Source organism: Ammospiza caudacuta, chromosome 7 (assembly GCF_027887145.1).
Source record: "Ammospiza caudacuta isolate bAmmCau1 chromosome 7, bAmmCau1.pri, whole genome shotgun sequence".
Taxonomy (NCBI): Eukaryota; Metazoa; Chordata; class Aves; order Passeriformes; family Passerellidae; genus Ammospiza; species Ammospiza caudacuta.
Genome location: NC_080599.1, coordinates 41,926,004 through 41,946,637, shown reverse-complemented (window position 1 = coordinate 41,946,637; position 20,634 = coordinate 41,926,004). Strand labels below are relative to the sequence as shown.

Genomic DNA, 20,634 nt, shown 5'->3' with positions numbered 1-20,634 from the left:
ATCTTATTTTCTATTTAGAATGTTAGCCTAGTTAATAATAACTTTTGCTTATAGTCCTTTACAGCAGGAGATCACTGTGTGCTTTACAAGGTACTTTTGTTTTCATTTTATAGTTCCAGAAATCTGAGGCTCCCAGAAGTTTGGAGCTTCAGTGTTACATGGTGGAATCACCATTTGAAGCATTTTGACATTATCTTCTTTGAAGCACACTAATTGGATTTAAGCCCACACCTCTGATTACTCTTTAAAACTGAACAAAGTATGTGTCATCCTGAATCACGGTGGCTGAGATGGACTTTCCTTTGTAGGGATGCTATTTTATAATAGTCTGCCATGCTTCAACAGGTATCAGGAATAATAGATACTATTTCAGATAGAATGTAACAATAACTGATATTATTTCAGCAGCACGGGGAAACTTAAATACTGTTGGAAAAATTGTGTTAGGTTATCTTCTCTGAGTCAGACTAATGAAGAATGAACCAGCTGAGTAAAGAAAGAGGAGGGAGAACAAGCATTATCTTTTGCAACCTATTCAGTTTTGGCTGATTTAACCTAGATGAGGAGAAAAGCAATATTGTGTTCTTTGACAGTTCTGTAACAAGCTTTGCTAACTGATAATAATAACTGGAAGACATATGTTAAATTGTTGCTGCTTCTGAGAAAGGAAGAATGCTGAAATCAGAAAGCTGTATTATTGTAATTTGATAATTGGGATTTGGTCTTCTTTATCTATGTGACTTCCTAGTAAGAGCAAATATAGGCTACTATATTCTAACACCATAAAATTCTACAGGGTATGAAGTAGAAAATGTGGAGAAAATTCAGTTTTGGCTAATTATGCAATCCAATGTCATTTTACTGTGGATGTTATATTGGAAAGATAACGTTTGTGAATTATTTCCAATCTTGCAGAAGGATTCCAACACACACACAAAAAAAATCTAACCAAGTTAAATAAATTTGTATATTAATAGTATTCTTAATCAACCTGTATAGTTCTATAAAATTATCTTGCCCCCTAAAAATTGTTAGCCAATCATTCCTTTATTTTTTTATTTATTATTTTTTTTTTGCTGGACGATACTGGAAGAATGTCCAAATGGTGTGGTTTGGTGTCAGATGCCCTGCACAGGAAGGTGGAGGCTCAGTTCAGTGTGGGAGCAGAGGGCAGTGTCACTGTCCTGGTGTGGCACTTACAGGTGGGGCCACCTTGGACCATGCCCTTGCCATGCAGTGCTCAGGGTGAATCTGGGGGTTCATTCCAGCCTGTTCTAGGCCTTGATGAGCAGCAAAATGCAGCAGCAAAAGCAAAAATAATGAGAGAAAGTGCAAAAAAGACACAAATATCCATGTGACCCTGGGATACCTTGTTCTGTACACTGAGGCCAAATCGCTCAATGTTTATAGAACGGATTTTTTCAGGTGAAACTTTATATGAGCTTAAAAAAATAACTTTGCTAACAACAAAACTTGGGTTTTTAAAAAAAATTAAAATATAGCTACTAGCCCTTTAGGTTTTCTGATATCCCCTATTTATATACTTACTGGTAAAAGAGTTTATAAATTGATATTTACAACACCTCTGCCATCGTAGTAATTGTAAGAAGCTGCCCACCTGTTCAGAATTGGAATTCTTTTACACTCTAATTACAATTCCCAAAGTATAAATTATTTCCATCTTTAGAGGGGACGGTGGGACTGCCATGTTTCCTGTGAGTCTGGGATGTTCTGAAGCCAAAGGTGCCTCTGTTGCTGACTGCCTTCACACCAGCAGTGTGACAGAAAGTCATTTCTCAGTCACAGAGATAATGTTTTCTGTCAGTGTGGTAAAAATATGAACATGAACAGACAGACTTTTAAAACGTTCCTGGTTTTGAAGACTGGCTTTTGAAACAGCAGGTCTGTTTGGTTAAAGTTAGTGGCATTTGTTAACTTCTTTATTTGAAAGTTTTCAATATGGATAGCAACATGTAAAAATTTTTTTATTAATACATTAAATATCTAATTTTAACCTCCAAGTAAGTAAACTAAAGAAATACAGGTTATTGAGGTTAAAGTACAAGAAGGTTATTGAAATTAGGAACCACAAATAATTACTTGCTTCTTAAGATGTTAATTATTTTGTTATGTAAGTTCTTGTCCAGTTTTTCATAATGTATTAAAACTTTCCAATGCATTTAATAACACAAAGACTTTTGTATGTCATAATGAATGAATGTCTTGTAAAGCACATACATGTAGATTCAATCTGAAAATTGGAATTAACCATGGATATATTTAAAGAAGTAATTTTAATTAACTCCTTAATTTCATAGTTGATGTTTATTATGTTCTAAAGAGCTCCTGTTATATCAGCAGCTTCTTATATTGTTGGGGTGTACTATTAAAAGTATAACATAATATGTAACAAAAGTAGCATGTTTTGTTGTTGCTTTTAACTGAAAATTTTGATATTTCTTTAAATTCTTATGTAGAGGTAAATTGGCACCTCTCTTGACAAATTCAGCCTAATTTTCAATAGAAATAGTACTGGAAATTGTGTGTAAGTCCCTGCCTTTGAAGAGTCAAAATTATACATTGGATTTGTATAATTGATCAAGGTCACTTCATGCCCATGAGACACAATGATACAGCTCAACAATCACTGTAAGGTTATTTAAGTACTAATTGCTTTAGAAATGCTGTTGTTTTTTTTTTTTTCTTAATGGGTTCATAAAATAATTTCTGAGAAAATTTTGTCTATTTTGAAAATCTACATATTTCTTTTTTAGATTTTTTTTGCTTTTTGGAAAAATATGTTCCTACCAAACTCAAACCCAGTGAGAAAAAAAAAATTGGAGATACAGTCAAATAAAAAAAAACCTTGCTCCACTTAATTGGAATCCTAAATCAAGCTTAAGTGGGCGTCTTGGTAGGCTAGAAACTTCTGGATATCAAAGAATTATCAGAAAAGCAGAAAAAGTGAGTATGTGATGTGATTTGCTTTAAAATCATAGTTTCCTCCACATTTTTTGAGATTCAGATAAAGGTGAAAAGTAATAGCACAATGGGCACAAGAGTTCTGTTTTGATTTTTGTTCTGTCATGCTTTGTCATTTTGAGTTTTCTGTATTTAAAAGCCAATTAATCTAGGTTATTATATAGCAAAAAAAGCCTGCTTTTTGTTTAAAAGCTTTATTGGCTTTTTGGAATACTCACTTATAAGAAAAAGATCTAGGGAGTTCAATTTCAATAATATGTCTGACTCAGATTCTCATCCCATCCATCTTAAATCCATTTTCTTTCTCTAATCACCTGCACGCCCTCGTCACAGTTCCCAGGCTTGCTTTGCTTGTATGGGAGTTTGCAAATTGCACTTTTGAGATACCTGTATGTCTGAGAGACAAGGGAAATTACATTTCTTTTGTGCCTAAAGCACAGGGGGGCTGTGTCCAGGAAGAAACCAAGGTGCTCCCTACCTGAGCCAACGTGAGAAGCTCAATGATGGCAAACTGGGGGGATGGAGAAAGGCAGTGCTCTCTTTTTGTCACACTGATCTCTGCAGTCTGTTGCTTAGCAGGCCAATTCCACACGTCTCCAAATATGTGGAATTGAATTATTTGTGGTCATTATATAATTATTGCAACAAGGAATTTCGGGAACATGTGAGAGATGTGGAAGCAACCATGTCCTCCAAACAAGGCATTCCTTTGGAAGCAGTTTGGTGTTTGCATGGCTAGAGAAAGAACATTAATAGCTTAGTTCTGCAAAAAATTACAGAAATAGCTTGGCTCTGCAGAGAAAATATTGTTAAAACCCAAAATCTCATAAAGGAAAGTTGCACAATTTTAGTGGACCTAGCAATGTATTTCAAGGTAGAGCTGTACAAATACAAATGTCTTCACATATATGTATACTTTATAGATGTAAATGTGAATTTTCATGAAAGTTCCTGTTTGTATGGATGTAGCTCCTTTAAAAGTACTCTCATCTGATTAAAATATAAAATTAGCATTTAATGTTAACATAATACATGGAATTATAAAAGGTGTATCTATTGTAGAGTACAAATTTTCATTGCTGGCTGCCACTTTATAGCAGTCTTCCCTTCAACTTCCTACCTTGCCCTTTCCTTGCCCTTCTCTCTCCCCATGTTTTAGGCATCATTTTCTGATGAAATCCTCATTTTGTGTTAACATGAGGAGTAAAATAATATGTTGATGGCTTGGATATCTGTTGGTGTTCTTATGATCCCTGAGTAGAGAGAGTGATGTGCTGTCACTCTCTCCATAACTCTCCAAGGTTGAGAATTCTATTACATCTTTCAAAATGTCTTTTTACTTTCATCTGAAAATGAAAATAAGTTGAATAAAATCCAGTTTACATTTGAGCTGGGCCGCATACTCACTGCTGTGTATAAAATCAAACTTGATTTCCTAAGGAGTTTTTTCTGTTAGTACAACTTTTTTCCTACTTTATGACAATTATCATATATGGTGTTTTTTCTTTTTTTTTTGTTTTACTGCCACAGTTTGAAGTGAGAGCATTAAGTTAAATTAATTTGACTTTGCTTGGCAAATGGTGATAGTAGCACTTTAACAGCTGTTTGCTTTCCTGGATTGTCCTTGGTGCTGAAATTGCTTTTGTATCTAAACAGCAAAATGTGTTTATAGGGCTACAGAATATGGAGATAAATTTAGCCTGTCAAACAGATATTATTGGGGCTTTTTTTGTGCTGTGTTTCTTTGAGTGGATCCTGACTGCAGTGCTTTAATTCCAGGCTGTGTGTGCCTTTGGACATCTTACAGGAATGTTGTGGAGCTTTTCCCTTTGATTTATGACCTTGCCTGTATGGACTTCTGATCAGATTTTATTCTCATTTAGTGCAAGAGGGGCTAATTATGAAAGTGACAAAGATTCTTTCGTTGTGCTAAAGCTTTTTGAATGACAAAAGGGGGCTTTAAATTAAAATGAACTTTAACAAGGCATTTTCACATTGAAGTGATACACACTCTACCACTGATAGAGTAATTCATTTTCAACCCTTTCTGATTCTATAAACACATTGTCTCACAAGATCAGTAATTTTTTACCTCTCAGGCTAATGAAGAGTGGATGGTAGACCAATGAATTCTCTTTTTGCAGAACTGTTTTGACATTCTTAATTTTTTCTTAAATATCAAAGAAAGGACAAAGAGCTGTGATTTTATTGCATTAATATTAATAATCATTTATCTGCCAGAAAAACATTTAAATATCACTTGACATTTGCAGAGAAAGATTAATGTTTAATTTACTACAAACATAGAAATACTTTGAAATAAAAGGAAATGCTTCTGAATTCAGCAAAATAATAAAAAAACCCCAACAACACCAAAACGCCAACAAAATTAAGACAGACATTGAGATATAAAAAAACATTGTAACCATGCAGAAATCAAAAACATGTTGGTGCCATCTAAAATGTCAATATTTAAATTATCACTTCTGATTGAAAAAATAACATCAACTGGATAGTTCTTTAAGGTCTAATTTAAGCTTTAGCTAAACAAAGATAAATGAGGGGAAGCAGTTTTCTGTTACATCCATGTGGATACAGTTACAAAGGCCTGTATGAATTCTAGCAGCATTATAAAACAAAACCAACATAATGTAGTTATGTTATGAATAGTATTGGCATTTCATAAATATTGATAAATCTGAAAGTCAAGGGGAGCTTCCAGAACAGGCTGGTGTCTGGAGGAAAGGAAAATAGCAAGACACAGGAGTCAGAAAATTGTATAAGTGAAAATACAGGAGCAAGTCCCATTACCTACAGAAGGACCAAAATGCTGTATAATAAAGAGAAAAGTGGAGAAATCACCTTGTTCTACAAAAGAATGTCAGAGTAGGAGCTGCAGAGGAGGAGGAGGAGATGAACAGAAAAGTTGTGTATCAGTCTAATCTGATAAAATGGCTAAAAATGCACCCAGACTGCAGGAAAGTCTATCTGTAAATTTTATCATGGAGATTATATGGTAAGATACCACTTCTAGGCAATGAAATGATGGGATTAATGTATTGAATGAGAATAACATTTCTAGCCCCCAAACTGTTTTTCTGACTAGATTGATAATGGCATAGTGAATCAAATTCAGTTTTATAATAAACTAAAATAAGACTGTTTCTTCTGCAAAAGCTGTATGTAGGACAGATGTTATTCACATTCAGTATTTGTGTGGAAAGCCTATCCTTGCAGTACCTCTTTCCAAGGATTTTTTTTTTATAAGATAAAAAAAGTTACAGCTATAAATCCAGTAATTTATTATTTAAAGAAGGTTCTTATCCAGGAAAACAAGATTCTTTTATAGGGCAATACCTGAAACCTTTCTATTAATATTCTTTAATAAAAACTTCTGATTTTATTTACAGCTCTGGTGACTTTTGAGAGGTCCTTGAGAATATAATATAACTGTAGGTCTCTGATTAAGGTTTCCATCTATTAATTTTTATTCAAGTATCAGTGTGTAGTTATACATTGGAAGGATTCTCCTGGAAAAAATGGTGATTCTGTGTATAAGGTACCAAACTAGGCCAAATGCAGAATTACAGCATTACTGTGCAGTAATAAATCAACAGGAATATCCTCTCTTGTAGGATGAAAGAACTTCCTTGTCTTTTGCATTACAAGAATTCTCAGGGTCTTTGCAAAATGATGAATATATTGAGTAGGAAGCATTACATAAGTAGCACTGCTGTGATGTACTAAAGAATAAAGAATATGCAGCTTAAAAACTTTTTAAACCATTTTTAATACATTTTTTTTGGCACACTTGTGCTGTTTTGCATCAGAGGCTGCAGAGAGCACCAGATTTCAGTGGTGTGCACTGAGCATCAGGCCCCAACAAGTCAGTATTTGGGACATGTTTCTGTCTGTGACACCAGTGATGGTACATCCCTCTGTGGTCCTGCAGTTCCTGCTCCCTCATCTGCCTTGGCTGGTGGTTGCTTCCGTGGTTAAGGCTGCAGACGTCGTTATAATTTATTTATTAACTCATTTATTATTTATTTAGGATAGCACCCATTATATGCTAAGTGACTTCCAAACAGAAATTTCCCCAAATTGCTTTTCCTTTAAGAGCTCTGCTCTGAAGGATGTGGTACAAGCCCAGCCGTGAGAGGCTCATTTTGGGAGCGCACGCTTTGTTAAAGAGAGCTGAGTTTCATGACACTAATGCAAAACCTCTTTGTATTCTGATTTTCCTCTAACAAAGGTTCGCTGCCGTGGCTCAATAACTGCCCATCTGTCATTGGAGGCCTTTGGGGAGTTGATAAAGAGGGAGCTGAGAAATCTGTTTTTCTGGGGATTTGGTGGATTTGGTGTAGTGGGTGTGGGATGGCCATCTTAGGGCACAGGCCTCTGATTTTTAAGCACTCTTGACACTCCCCACTAAGTTGCAGCTTTATCACTGCTAGTTTGTGTGTTTACATGATTTTGTGACTTTTTGGAGCATTTTTCCTGCAGTCTTGGGCTCTGCTGATATTTCTGTGATTTATAAGACTCTCACAGACCTAGGAGAAGGAGTGAAGAGGCTGACTCCATTGTATTCATCAGTTACAATTTCCCTACTCGGTGAACATTGACATTTTATTCTTTGTAGCACTAGGTTTTTTAGGTCCTTTAACTGAAAGCATTAGTTTTTATTGAAAAGGGCAATTTTGAAATAAGGCTCTTTGGCTGCAAGTGATTAAATATCAATCTAATTTGATCAAAACTATTGAATTCTTTCAGCAAGATTGTATTGTATAATTTCTTAATACATATGTGAGCCGGCTGTTTACACAATGATCTTTGTAGCATTTTGGGATATCTGTTACTTGTATTCTGTGCTATTTGGTTCTTCAGCAATCATGATCACTAAATATTCACGAATACTTGTTGCTGTTTTTGACTGTGCTCTAAGCTGGCATCACCAATAAGACTGCTCTACTTAATGAACACAAAAAGACAGAAAATATTCCAGTTCTAGCTGCTTGTGTTGTGTTTCTAAATTGCATTGTTTATTCTCCTGGTCTATAAAAGAAAGTTGCAAGTGATGTCAGTAGGTGGCCTTTGGCATTAACACATGCTAGAACTTTACAGTTATTTTATAATGTAAATTCTCTGTAACTGTATCCTCATTGCAGGAGGAACCTCAAGCCTACTTAATAAATTTTAATCCTTTTATTCCCCCTTCCTCTTTGCCCAGACATCATTTGAACACCTGTGACCAAGAAAAATATTTTTTCTGAAAGGAAGAACTCATCCTAAATCTATCCACTGACAGCACTGCTTGGACTCCTAGAACATGAGAATCTTTTTGTAACTGTTTTTAGTTAAATAAATCATGGCGTTGGCCACCTCACCCCTCCTTCTTTTATATTCAACAAATAGATTTAAGATTGATTATGATTCTCTCCTTTTTCAACCAGTTCTTCTTTCTTAAAGGTTTTAAATTCTCTTAATTTTCTGCATGGAAGACAATTCTGCCTCCTACTCTAATTCAGATAAAAGTTTTAATTTATAAAACTCCTGTGGGTGTTTTAGTCTAGGCCACACATCATTAATATTTCTGCAATTTAACTCAATGCAAAGGAATTAAAGATTTGTTCATGACACTTTTTGGGGACCACTGAGGAGCAGTAACTGTGTTCCCAGGCCTGTGGGCCAAGTGCCCCCAGGAAATGGATCCAGTGCACCTCACTTGTGTCACCTGGGAGGAAAAGTATTGGAGAGAATGGAAGTCTGTGATCCTGAAAAGGTGTGGAAGAGCAGATCAGGCTCTCATTGTTGTGAATTAAGATCAACACCAAAAGAAACAAATAAACCAGTAGATATCCATAATTATATGCCCCCCCACCAAATTGATACATTTTGTTTTAATTCTGCTTACATTGCTAAACAAGAAAAGCGTAAAGCTAGAATTTTCATGTGCTCTCAGTCACAATTAGATTTTCTCACATGGTCTGCTTACATTAAAAGTTCAATCAGAGTTTCTCGGCCTCTGTGAGCTCTACATCCTGATCTACCCTTTGCAGAGATGGAACCTGGCCTTTTACCTTAGCTGCTGCTAAGACTAAGTCATTGTTTCCATACAGTATTTTTCACAAAAAACTACTGATATACTGCTATTTGGATGTCACTATTGATAAAACTTAAAACATGATGGAAACAACAATTTAAACTTATTTAATTGAGGAGGGAAGATAGAAAAGAGACTTCAATTCTGAAGCATCCAGCTTTTTGAGCCATGTACTTTTGAATTGCTTTGCCTATTTGATATTCTTGACCATTTTTCAAAGGAAATCTGGTTTTTGACCAAAAGTGGAGTCATGAGCATTGCTTTGGTTTTAACTGAAACACCAGATTTTTAAAAGAATGCTATATTGGTGAAGATTAGTGAGAGATTTTCTGCAGAACATTGATTTAACTGTGGTAGTGAAGATAATATTTTGCATTGCAGAGGTTGATATGTGCAATTTTAATAATTTAAACTATAATTTACAGGTGTTGTATATGTGGTTTTTATGGCATTTTATTTTTTGAAATCATGCTTTGTAGTTTCAAGTCTCTTGAGCTGACATTTGCTTTGGGCATGAGTCTAGGAGAATGTGCAATGCAAAAACTGTCATGGCTTTTCAGATATCATCCCTTTTTCATTAGATTTTTTTTCCTATTTAGAAATCAAATACTATTTAGAAGTTCTTTAGGACTTATTGCCAAACTATTTTTTATGAACTCTTTTCACAGGCAAAGCCCATAAAGCAAGTGGGAATTTACATCTGATATTCCTAGATGCACTCCTGTCAGAAGATATCTAATCTTTCACTAGATAGAAGTTTTTACAGATCTCAGTCCCTGTAGTTCCTGTTCCATTTCGAACATATAAATAAAATTTATTTGCATTATCATCTCAATGTGTTTTATGATCTGTAAGGATGAATTTCATAGAGGTTATTCCATATTCAACATTTTACCTTATTTTGGGAAATGTGGAGTTGCATGAAATATAGATTAATACTTTTTGGCTATCTTGGACTTAATCCCAGGTTCAACTGGTGAAAATGATGTATATTCCAATATGTTCCTTGGTTGTTTTTGTTTAAGGAATTTGTATAGATTGAAATGCAGCTGCAAGTGTATTAGCGATTTTCTATTGCTTACTTGTCAAGATTTTTATTGTGTGGATGAAAAATAGCATTTCAAAACCTGGCAGCATATTGACAAAAACAGAAGAGCACTTTGTGTAATTCTCTTTTGAAAAACTACCTCTTTTAGAGACAGAGATTGCCTCAGCTACTTCCATTCATATGTATCTTGATCAATAGATTTATTGATAGCTTTTAGCCAAGATTTAATTCTTTTTTTCTCCCCAGTTCACCATGGTGCTCACTTTTCTGAATTAAGAAACTAGAATTAGGCTCCTATAAGCAAGACATACAATATGCAAGTGCTCTAGGTGTAAAAGGAGGCATTTGACCTTTTGTTGCTAATCTGTGACAGGTGCAGGCTATTTTCTTCCAAATGGTGTTAATTTTCATGTGCAAATCCACCCCCTGAAACCTGCATTCTATATATCCACCACAGGGGAATTGGTGGTCATCATGAGTACTGTAATGGACAGCTGAGAGGGATAATCACTGATATTTCAGCACATTTATGCTCGCGACTCAGTCGGCTTTAGAGCACTTCTGTTTTCACTGCTTATTAGGGAGGCTGAAGTTAGTTATTCATGGCTGGACAAAAAAAAAGAAAAAAAAAAAAAAAGAAAAAAAAAAAGTGTCTGAGAAAGTTCATGTGCCGGGAGCAGCGCATTGTTACAAATTAGTTTCCTTTACCATTTCTGGCAAACTCATTACAAAGTAATCGCGCCCTGCGCTGAAGTGCACTTCCTCTGGGACCAATAACTGTAAATAAGCAGGGCTGCAAGCTGGCTGATAAGTTGTTGTTCTGAAGATAACGGTCCTTTTTAGCAGAGTGTTTGACCTTTTTCTTTATATTGCCTCAGGCTTGTCTAAGACCCTCAAGGTCTATTTTTCATCTTAAAAATTCTCTGTAGGCAAGCACAATGTGCGGTTTAAGAAGATTTTAGGATTGCTTAACATATCTATATTTTCTTTTCTAGCATTTTTATGATAATTGTTAGAATGTTTAGTAACTTTAGCTAGCATTTTCTTCGGCAGGTTTTCTTTCTTTGTGTAAAGTACACTTTTTATTGATGTAGGAAGCAATAACATTAATATTTTATGAGGACTAAGTGTGTGTTGCATGATTAATAAAATAGTATCATTGGGCTTTTTTCTGACTTTTAAAGAAACTTGAAACATGCTATTGACCGCTTTCACTATTCACATTTTGAGAGCATTGCACTAAACATTACTCTGTGAAGTAATTTAAACAAATATAATTAAGAATTTCAGCTCGAATGATTAAAGGAAAGTATGTCTCCTCTTTTCTCAATACGCTAAGAGTATTGAACAGAACTGTGACTGAAAATTGAGCGTGCCTTAAAAACAAACCCCAAGGCTACGTGAAAGTCAGTTTATAGACATTTGGGAATTTGATTTGTTCACATCTTCCCACCAGTTTAAAAAGATCCATGCTAATATTTCTGTAAAGTAAAATAATAATAGAAAAAAACCCCCACAACGAATTTCAGAGTGCATAGGAGAGAAAGTCCAAAATGTTTAGCAAAGTGCTGGCTACCCTAATAAATTACTTGTTTTACCTTTAAGATGTAGTCAGACAGTCATTTGCATACAGATGTGCACCCAAATTATTGAAAAAAAGTTAAAAAAGAATTGTCTTAGAATGCCAACCAGTTCAAATTTTATTGCTTACAGTGTTGTTGGGTTTTTTTTTCCTGTGGCAGGTCTCATTAATCAGTTCATTAATCATACATGTACCTTAAATAACATTAATATCTTGTGTTTTATAATCTTAACCCCCAAATATAGTGCTAATCACTAGATATGACGTGATAAGGCTTTGAAGAGTGCTCTATACTCTCATATATACAAGTTCTGTATTTATGGAATGGAGTAGTGATGAGTTCACATGGGCATGAACTCAAAGTGAAGTAAAGCAAAGCTGATGTTTCAGTGGTGTGAGACTTTTTCTCTGATTTTAGAAGAAGATACTTAACCAATGAGGTTGTGAACAGACTCTCTTACTGATACCACAAGTGACCAGAATAGTAATGCACACAGAATAAGAACTGTGCACACGAGGGGTCATACAGCAGTTGTGTCATAACTGAAAACTGTTGAAAGGTTCATTTCACAAAATTGGTGCTATCTGGCTTTCTCTTACATTTGTCACATTTTCAGCACAGAAACTGTTGGCTGCAGGTGCTGCAAAGTACAGTGTAGACATTGTGGAATTGCACAGAAAATCCTGGGACACAGGAGGAACTTGCTGTCTACCCACTTATTAAATTGTTTTCTCTCTTGCTGTGTATTTAGCAAAAAGGCAAGAAATAAAAAAGGAATTAAAATGTATTAAAAAAATTAGTTTAGAGGTGGTTTGCATGTAAGAAAAAAATTGTTTATTTTCAGTGTTAAAATGTTAAAATGGCTTAATTTCTAAATGGAATGCTGTAATCAATGTTTAAATTCCATAGTTCCTAATGCATGTCACTGTGGGACCTGTGGTATTGGAATATAATTCTCATCCATTAGAATAAATGCATTTGCCATGATTACAGCACTCTGAAGGCAGGACAAAAAATGGTGAAGTTTTTTTTTTATGAGATTAACATTGGGAAGTTTAAATCCTTGCTTGGACACCAAGAAATGTTTTTCGGTGGCATTATCAGTTTTCTACAAAGCATCTCTTCAAGTGAGGAGGTGTTTTGTTCCTACAGTTCTTGGCTTCTTTGTACCAAAACTGCTGTCTTGTTTAATGACATTGCTATGTGGGCTGAAATTAGGCTGACAGATTGTGAGCAAAGGCTGTGGTATTACAAACAATAGTCTATTGAGCACGAGGAACTTGTTGAATTAGTTACCGGAGGCAGTAGTGCTCAGTCCAGCCTCTTTAGCATCTGGAAGACAGAGAAGAAATAGTGGGCTAATGAAATGTCCAAATGACACCAAACTGCAGAGGGCTGCAGGTGACAATGGCAGCTGATGTGTGCCTGGTAAGAGGCAAAAACTAATAATAAACCAATAAACTCACAGAAAGAAAAAAGCCCCAGTGCATTAGGAGGGAAGGGAGTATTCAAATCAAGAGAGAAAACCATGTTGGGGTTCCTGAGGAGTCAAGCACACAGATGATTACATTTTAAAGGGCTGTGCTGGGTTTGAGATGAGTTTTCCAGAGCAGACTGGATGGCAGTTGCTTCAGCACACCAGCTCTTCACCATCCATGATTCCCCGACATCAGTACAATTCTCCAGTGCTAGTTTAGGGATCCTGAGGACCCTGTAAAGCAGTTCTGGGTCATCTGTTCCCTATCCAGTTCAGGTTGGCTTGATGTTGAAAAAGAAACTGAAATGTGCAAAAGGTCAAAATCAAGGTCTCATTTTGCTCTGTTTTAATTATTCACTTAATAATCTTTTAGTTTCTTATGCCTTGCAGTACAAGTTTTTAATGGTCTTTGAACTTTAAGTATGAATTTAATTGCTTCTGTGTCCTTCTTTGGGAGTAATTCAATCAAAATTTGCACCTCTGCTCTGTGCTGCAGATAACTTAATCCATGTCTGGAATTGCTGGGATTGCTGGGAGGCATGTATATTAGTTTATTAGTTGACAAGATGGACCAAGCCCACCATCTGTGTTCATGCAGCCTGCTGCCTTAACCCTAGAGGCTCTGCCAGGATCACATGCACAGCTCAGGCTGAAGTGAATTCACACAGCAAACTTTGTCCAGAGAGATCTAAATCCGTGACCTGTGACGCAACTGGAATCTAAACTTTCGGGATGAATACCCTGGACTACCTAAATCTTGAAATGTCCAAGGAATATTATTATCCGAGCTACGTCATTTATGCATGGCATTTAATGAAAAATAAAACAAGGAGCATTGGTGGGATGGCTTTGGCCAGCCAGTGCTCTCTCACCGCTACTCCTCAGCAGGACAGGGGTGAAAATGAGGTGAAAAAGCTCCTGGGTGGTGGTGTGGAGAGGGAGGGCGCTCACCAATGGCCTATGCAGGCAGAACACTCTGCTCTGAGGAGACTCATTTATTGCCAGTTAAAATAGCTTTGCATAGTGAAAATCAAAGAGAAACTAAACCAACTCCTTCTCCCTGCCCTTCCCTGTTTCCCCAGGATCATCTTCCCCACACAAGGAGCTGTGCAAGGGGTGAGGGCTGAGCCTTCCTTGCTCCCCTGCTCCACCCTGGGCCTTTTCCCTTCCCAGGGCCGCAGTCCTGTCAGGAGCACCTGCTCCAGCCTGGGTCCTCTGTGGGTCCCTGTTCTTCCAGGAGACATCAACCTGCTCTGGCCTGGATCATCTGTGAGTCACTGCTCCTTCAGGAAACACCAACCTGCTCCAGTCTGAGTTCTTTGTGGGTCACTGTTCCTCCAGGAGACACCAACCTGCTCCAGACCCTTTGTGGGTCAGTGCTCCTCCAAGGGACACCAACCTGCTCCAGCCTGGGTTCTTTGTGGGCCGCTGCTCCTCCAAGGGACACCAACCTGCTCCAGCCTGGGTTCTTTGTGGGCCACTGCTCCTCCAAGGGACACCGACCTGCTCCAGCCCCTCCCCACAGGACACAGGGCTCTCTGTCCTGGCTCCCAGAGCATCCCCTTCTCTCCTCCTTCTCAGTCCCTCTCAGGCTCCCTCGCCCCTCTGCCTGTGTAGGATTTTGCCCTTCACTGGACACATTTTCACCACCTGGGCTGAGGGGCTGGGCTGGCCATGGGTGAGGCTTTCTGGAGCCATTTGGGAGTGTCAGGAATGGGCTGCAAGGTGCAGGGGCAGTGCAGCCTCCCCAAGAGCCCATTCCAGCACCTGGGCACGGGCACCCACCACGGCTGGTGACATTATTTGTGTTTGGCAGAGGCCTCCTGGCTTTGCAATAGAGCTGTTTTTCCAAATATTTCCAATGCCAAGTGTCTCCTTGAGGCAAGCCCTCAGGAACAGATTGAGAGCGTGGAGCAGGTCTCTGCAGAGGGAAGCAATGGAGAGAATTTTCTTCTGAAAAGAAGGATGTGGGTAGGAAAGTAGAGGATAACATTGAAAATAGAGAAGATTAGGCATGTTCCATTAGTAAAGCCAAAAACAATTTAGGATAAGGTAGAAATCCCGGAGCTGTATTGATAAACAGAATTAAAAATGTCTTTTTTCCTCTTCTTTTCCAGCCCAGAGCAGCAGATCAGCTGAATTTTGCTGCTCATGCTGGTATTGAGCAATGTGTTGCCAGAGAACAGTCCTATTGACTGCAGTGGGACTTGCTGAAGAGGGAATCATTTAGCTCAAACAACCTTATAAATACACATTAGAACCCAACAGTATATTTCCAACCCAAGGAGATATATCTAACCCCAGAAATAGATCTGAAACCATAAACCCAGGTTTTCAGTGCTACTTTTAAAAAAGAAATATAATTTAGCCTGTGAGCTAAAACATGGCCCTGTCTTACAAGATGAGATGGGTTTTGGATTGGATCAGGAAAAGTAAAGTCTTATTTTTGTAGTGTATAAATGAAATGGACAGTCTGAACCCTGTCTCTAAAAATCTTGGCACACTTCAAAGGAAAAATGCCATTTTAGCAATTTAAAAGCACTTAGTGGGTTTTTCCAGTGCTGAACTTCATTTCTATAGCCTGTGTGGTTGCCTGCTGAATAATGCCATAGGGGACAATGTAGCTTTGACTATAGTTAAAAATACTATTCCATGAAATTCACTGGGAACAAGCTGAAGCAAAATCTCATTTGTGTCTTTGGAAGGAGGTGATAGTGGCTGTAAGTGGTGAAGGAATCGGATTGAGATTTTTTTTTGAATCACTGAAGAGATGAAGGCTGGACCATCTGTGGGGAGAGAGGGATGCTTAGAGCAACAGCCAGAGGGGCCAGGCAGAAATCTGGGGACTCTTTAATGTTACATGAGCATGAGCAACAGTTGGAAAGAAAGAAATCCTATCAGGTGGGGACTAAGAGATGTGCTGAGACATCATTAGAAAAGTGAAAAAAGAATAAAGGAAACAATTAAAAGGATGTTAGAACACATAATTGGAGTATTCAGATAAGAGGAGACAAAAGGTCAATTTGATTGAATAATAAAAATCTCTGTTGTCTTATTTTTAATGTATTCATGTGCATGCAGCTTACTGCTATATATTTTATCTTGACTACAATGAAGCCTTTAAAAATAATTCTGAGCTACCTTTAAAAAATAATTGTGAACTCTTGTAAGGCCTATTTTACTTGTATATTGCAACAAATGGAGGCAGAAGTTTTAAAAACTTTTCTCAGTGTTGTTCCTGGAGAGTTGATCAGGCATTCATTAAAACTCATCCTGTTTCATCTGTTCTTGTTAGGGAACCTTGGCAGGGTGGACCATGTCTCAGAGTTTGAGTATGACCTCTTCATCAGGCCAGACACCTGCAACCCTCGCTTCCGAGTCTGGTTCAACTTCACCGTGGAAAACGTGAAGGAATCACAGGTAAGTGATAATAAATTAGAAATTCAAAAATTGCTTACTCCAGAACATGTTTACTTTAATAAAGAAGATGGCACCCCGGGTTTGCAACTAAAAATTTCTTTAAAATGTATCTTTGTTCTTTGATTTTTTTATAAATAAAAGCAGGTATCAGCAGGAGTGGGTATGACCATGCTTTTCGGCTATCCAAGACAGGAGGTAATTGCAAAGGCAGTATAATTTTTGCCAACTAACAAAACTGGTATTAATAGTGGCTGCCAATATTTGTGCTTTTGCATTCTAACCAAATATGTGTGTTAATATACGAAAAAGAAGTCCATCATAGCTGTTCAAATATTATCACTCAAGCCTTCATTTAATACCTGTAGAACAACTGAGTAGCTGTGCAAACAGGCATTTCCCCAGTGACTTGAAGCAGAGGAGAGTTGCTTGCCAACGTGTCCCTTGTGAAAGAGGAGGTTTAAATGTGAAGCAAATTGATAGGCAACTGTTTCACTTACTTTTAAAGAATGTTTTTTGCAGTAAAGATGCCCCTTGAGAAAGAAACATCCTTGCTCTATTTTATCACTAATAAAAGTTATATACTAACTTTCACATTGAAAAATAATAATACAAAAATTTCATTTCACTTTTCACATGCGCCTTGAATTTTGCTCTGGTGGCCTGCCTTAGTTTATCAGAATTAGTCTGTCATTTTTACTTAATGGAAATAAAGCATATTTAGTAAGAGAAAATGCAGAGGCTTGATAGTTGTATTCCTGTATTAATATCCAGCACTGTATCATTCCTGTTACAACTGGAAATCATGAAATTGTTTATCTATCGTCCTGGAGCCTGATACTTTATCAGACAGACCCTTTCCCCTGCTGTGCCTTACTCAACTGTGATCAAATTATATAGTCATGAGATGAATGGGAATCTGTCTCAAGGAGGCAAAGATATCGGGTAGAAAGATACAATATATATCTCGTGCTTACAGGATATTTGTTTTCATGGCTGTCTACATGAAAGAGAATGGTTCCACTATTAAGTTTGACTTGTGAGGTCTGTTTTTATAATGTGTGCTCCTATAATCTTTTTCTCATCTCTCCAATTTCCGTTAAAATGGGACCTGCCTGGACGTAATCTAGTCTGGAACCTTTTTTAGGTCTTTGTACTATAGGCCATGGGCAGCATTAGTCATTGCAGCTCAGCTATATTAAATGAAAGTTAGAAGTTGCTACATCAAACATACTGTGTAATGTAATTTGTTTTCTGCATTTTGATTATTTTATGTTTTACTAGAAAACAGTAACAAGGAAGCCCAAACTATTCAGTATTGTTTCAAAACATTTCACTAATACAAATACAGAGGACCTTTGATGACATTATGTATAAAAGTAGATATTTTAATAGCTCTCTATAAATCGTTACCTAGATAATATTGTATTTATTTTTGATATATCATATAAGTAATGTGTGAAGAAGGCACATCAATACATTTATATATATTAGGTCTGGTTTCAGCCTTTTGGATAAGGACTCACAAAAAGTAGCTATTTTTGTTTTTTATATTATCTATTAGTGCAGAATTTTGTGTTATTAATCTACTGATAAATGAAAAGAAGGACCAGTTAGACATTCCAGCTAATCTTACCATCCATGCATTATTCTATAAGAAACAGGTTCTTTGCTTTCTTCTTGTTTTAATTTTCTTAAATCATGGAGCTTCCATTTCCTATGTCTCAAAACTGTTTTATAGACTCCTCTCACTTACAGTGTTCCTTGATTTTTAGCCTAAAGCTTTCCTTTATTTAATCCCACAATTCCCAGTTGCAATTCTGCTTAGTAATAACTCCTCTTGGTACAAATAAATCCTCATCATCCCTGACTAACATTTATATTTCTGTGAATTATAACATTCCTCATCATTTGCGTGTCAACCTAGCTATCATGTTTGGTTCTTTCAGCCCTATATCCAATAGACCACTTTACCTTTTAAATATTTTTCTGCTCTGGGGCCTTTGGACTTTCATCATAAGTGAATCTTTCAGTCCTTTGATAATTAGCCCAGTTTCCCAAGGAAGTAAAGCTTGTATGATCACACTGTCTACTTGCTAGCCTAGGTGTTTGTATGGCTGCTGATCCCCTCTCCTCTCTTTTCTCCTTCAATAGCTTCTTAACTCTTGGCCAGTTTCAGCATCACTGGACAGGAATTCCTGTAAGTTTTGGGAAAACAGGCTGCCAGATGGGCAAGAGACCCATTAGTGTTCCCACTGGCAGACAGGCTATAGTATGAGATCATTTCTTATTAAACATCAGAGAATCCACAGAGGAGATGAATAGGAGAAAGTACTCATTGGAATTTGCATTTTAAGATACCAGAGAATCCAACCATGAAATCCAAATCCATAGCATTTAGTAATTTTGCTTCTTGCAGAACTTCTTGTTTTTATTATTATTCTTCCTCTTCCAGTTCCTTCAATATTTTCTTTATAGTGCAGAACTAAAATTTAATGGATAATTCTGAGTATGCTAATCCCAATTTACAGAGAAGGGGCTCGAGTCCCTTTGCTCTGTTACTGCCTCACTGTAGACAGCTGGAAATTGCAGCAGCCTTTTGTTGCTGTATCACTATGGAAACTCAGGCCTAATTTGTTTTTCCCTATCATACAGAAGTCTTTTTTAGAGTGATTGCTTCCTTGCTCCTGTTACGTATGTCTGAGGTTACTGTTGTGCTTCATAGGTAATAGAGCTAAGCTCTGTGCCATGCCAGTGACAGCCCTAATATTTCCAGAATTATTTTTAGAATTTTATTATAAACTTGGTTTATTTGATGTTCACTTCCTGACGTTGAAGTAGAACCAACAGACTTTTTTTTTAATTTGGAAGTTGGTAAATTAATTTCTTCGTCCTTATGATTTGGGCTTTCACATCAGACATTTTTTGTTGTCAGTTTTATTTGTACTTTTTTTAACAAGGAAAAATGATTTTAAAAAAAGCTAATACCTTATATTAATGGGAGGAAATGAGCCATCATGTGAGACATCTGCAAGATGTCAAATTTGGTATTTTGGTCTCCTTACATGGTTTATGACTTGGTACTCAGTTGGTCTGAAAAGATGTGAGCTATGGTTCTTTTTTTGTTACTTGTTTGGTGAATTCAATCAACACCAATATTGGAAAAGAAGTAAAGAAACTGATATGTTATATGTAAAGAAAATACATAGACTTTTATGATTTACACATATACATGAAAGGGAGAGTGAAGGAAATAGGATTTGCTGTGGAACACATGGTCTCATGGGCAAAACCTCCAATTTCTCTAATTATATACATGTCACAGGCTGCTCTCTATTCCTGATAATGCTCTTTACTGGGCAGGGGTTGCTTCCTATTCATTTCAGCCATGGCCCTTCAAACACCATCAAATTTTGCTAAATTTCTTCTCTGCGCAGTCGGAAATTGGATGAACAAATTTCATCTCCCAATTGCCTTTCAAGTATTTTAAATACACAGTGCTTCAGGTGCAAGATTACCTCTGAGCTAGAATGGCTTTAATGCTATTACTAGCAACAGTGATTCATTTGAGCTTTTTGAGAAAAAAAAGAGATGTGTGTACGTGTGATAAATTATAAAAAAATATTCTGGTATACTGATATTGGAGGATTTTACAGGTGAAAAGAATGATTATTGTTTTTGAGGGCCGTAGCCAGAATTCTTCTCAACACTCACTGTTCCAGATACTATAACCACATTGGAAAAAGATGATCTTTGTCCTAGAAAATTTTCTTTTGAGCAATTTGAGAAGAGATGAGAGTTAAATACAAGAAATCAATGAAAGGATTAAAAATATTTGAGGATTTGTGATTTAACACATAGCAGCCATATTATACCACTAACTAATGTACATCTAGGCCTCATGACGAATTCTGTGTGTGTGTGTACCCTGAGGAGCTCTGCTGTTGGATGAATCATGTTGAGAAATGGTATTTTCACTGAGATTAAAAAAAGAATTTCCAACAGAAGGGGTTTCCTAATAGTGCCA

At 36.8% G+C, this 20,634-nt stretch overlaps 1 protein-coding gene across 1 annotated transcript in view; it reads left to right on the top strand.

The window, feature by feature from the left end:
* The window catches only part of LOC131559796 (BEN domain-containing protein 5-like), a 558,988-nt gene that overhangs the window by 29,991 nt on the left and 508,363 nt on the right, over positions 1–20,634 (top strand). The window contains exon 3 of the mRNA XM_058808276.1: positions 16,486–16,610. Within this exon, the coding sequence (XP_058664259.1) occupies positions 16,486–16,610 (125 nt within the window). The remainder of the gene's footprint in view (positions 1–16,485; positions 16,611–20,634) is intronic.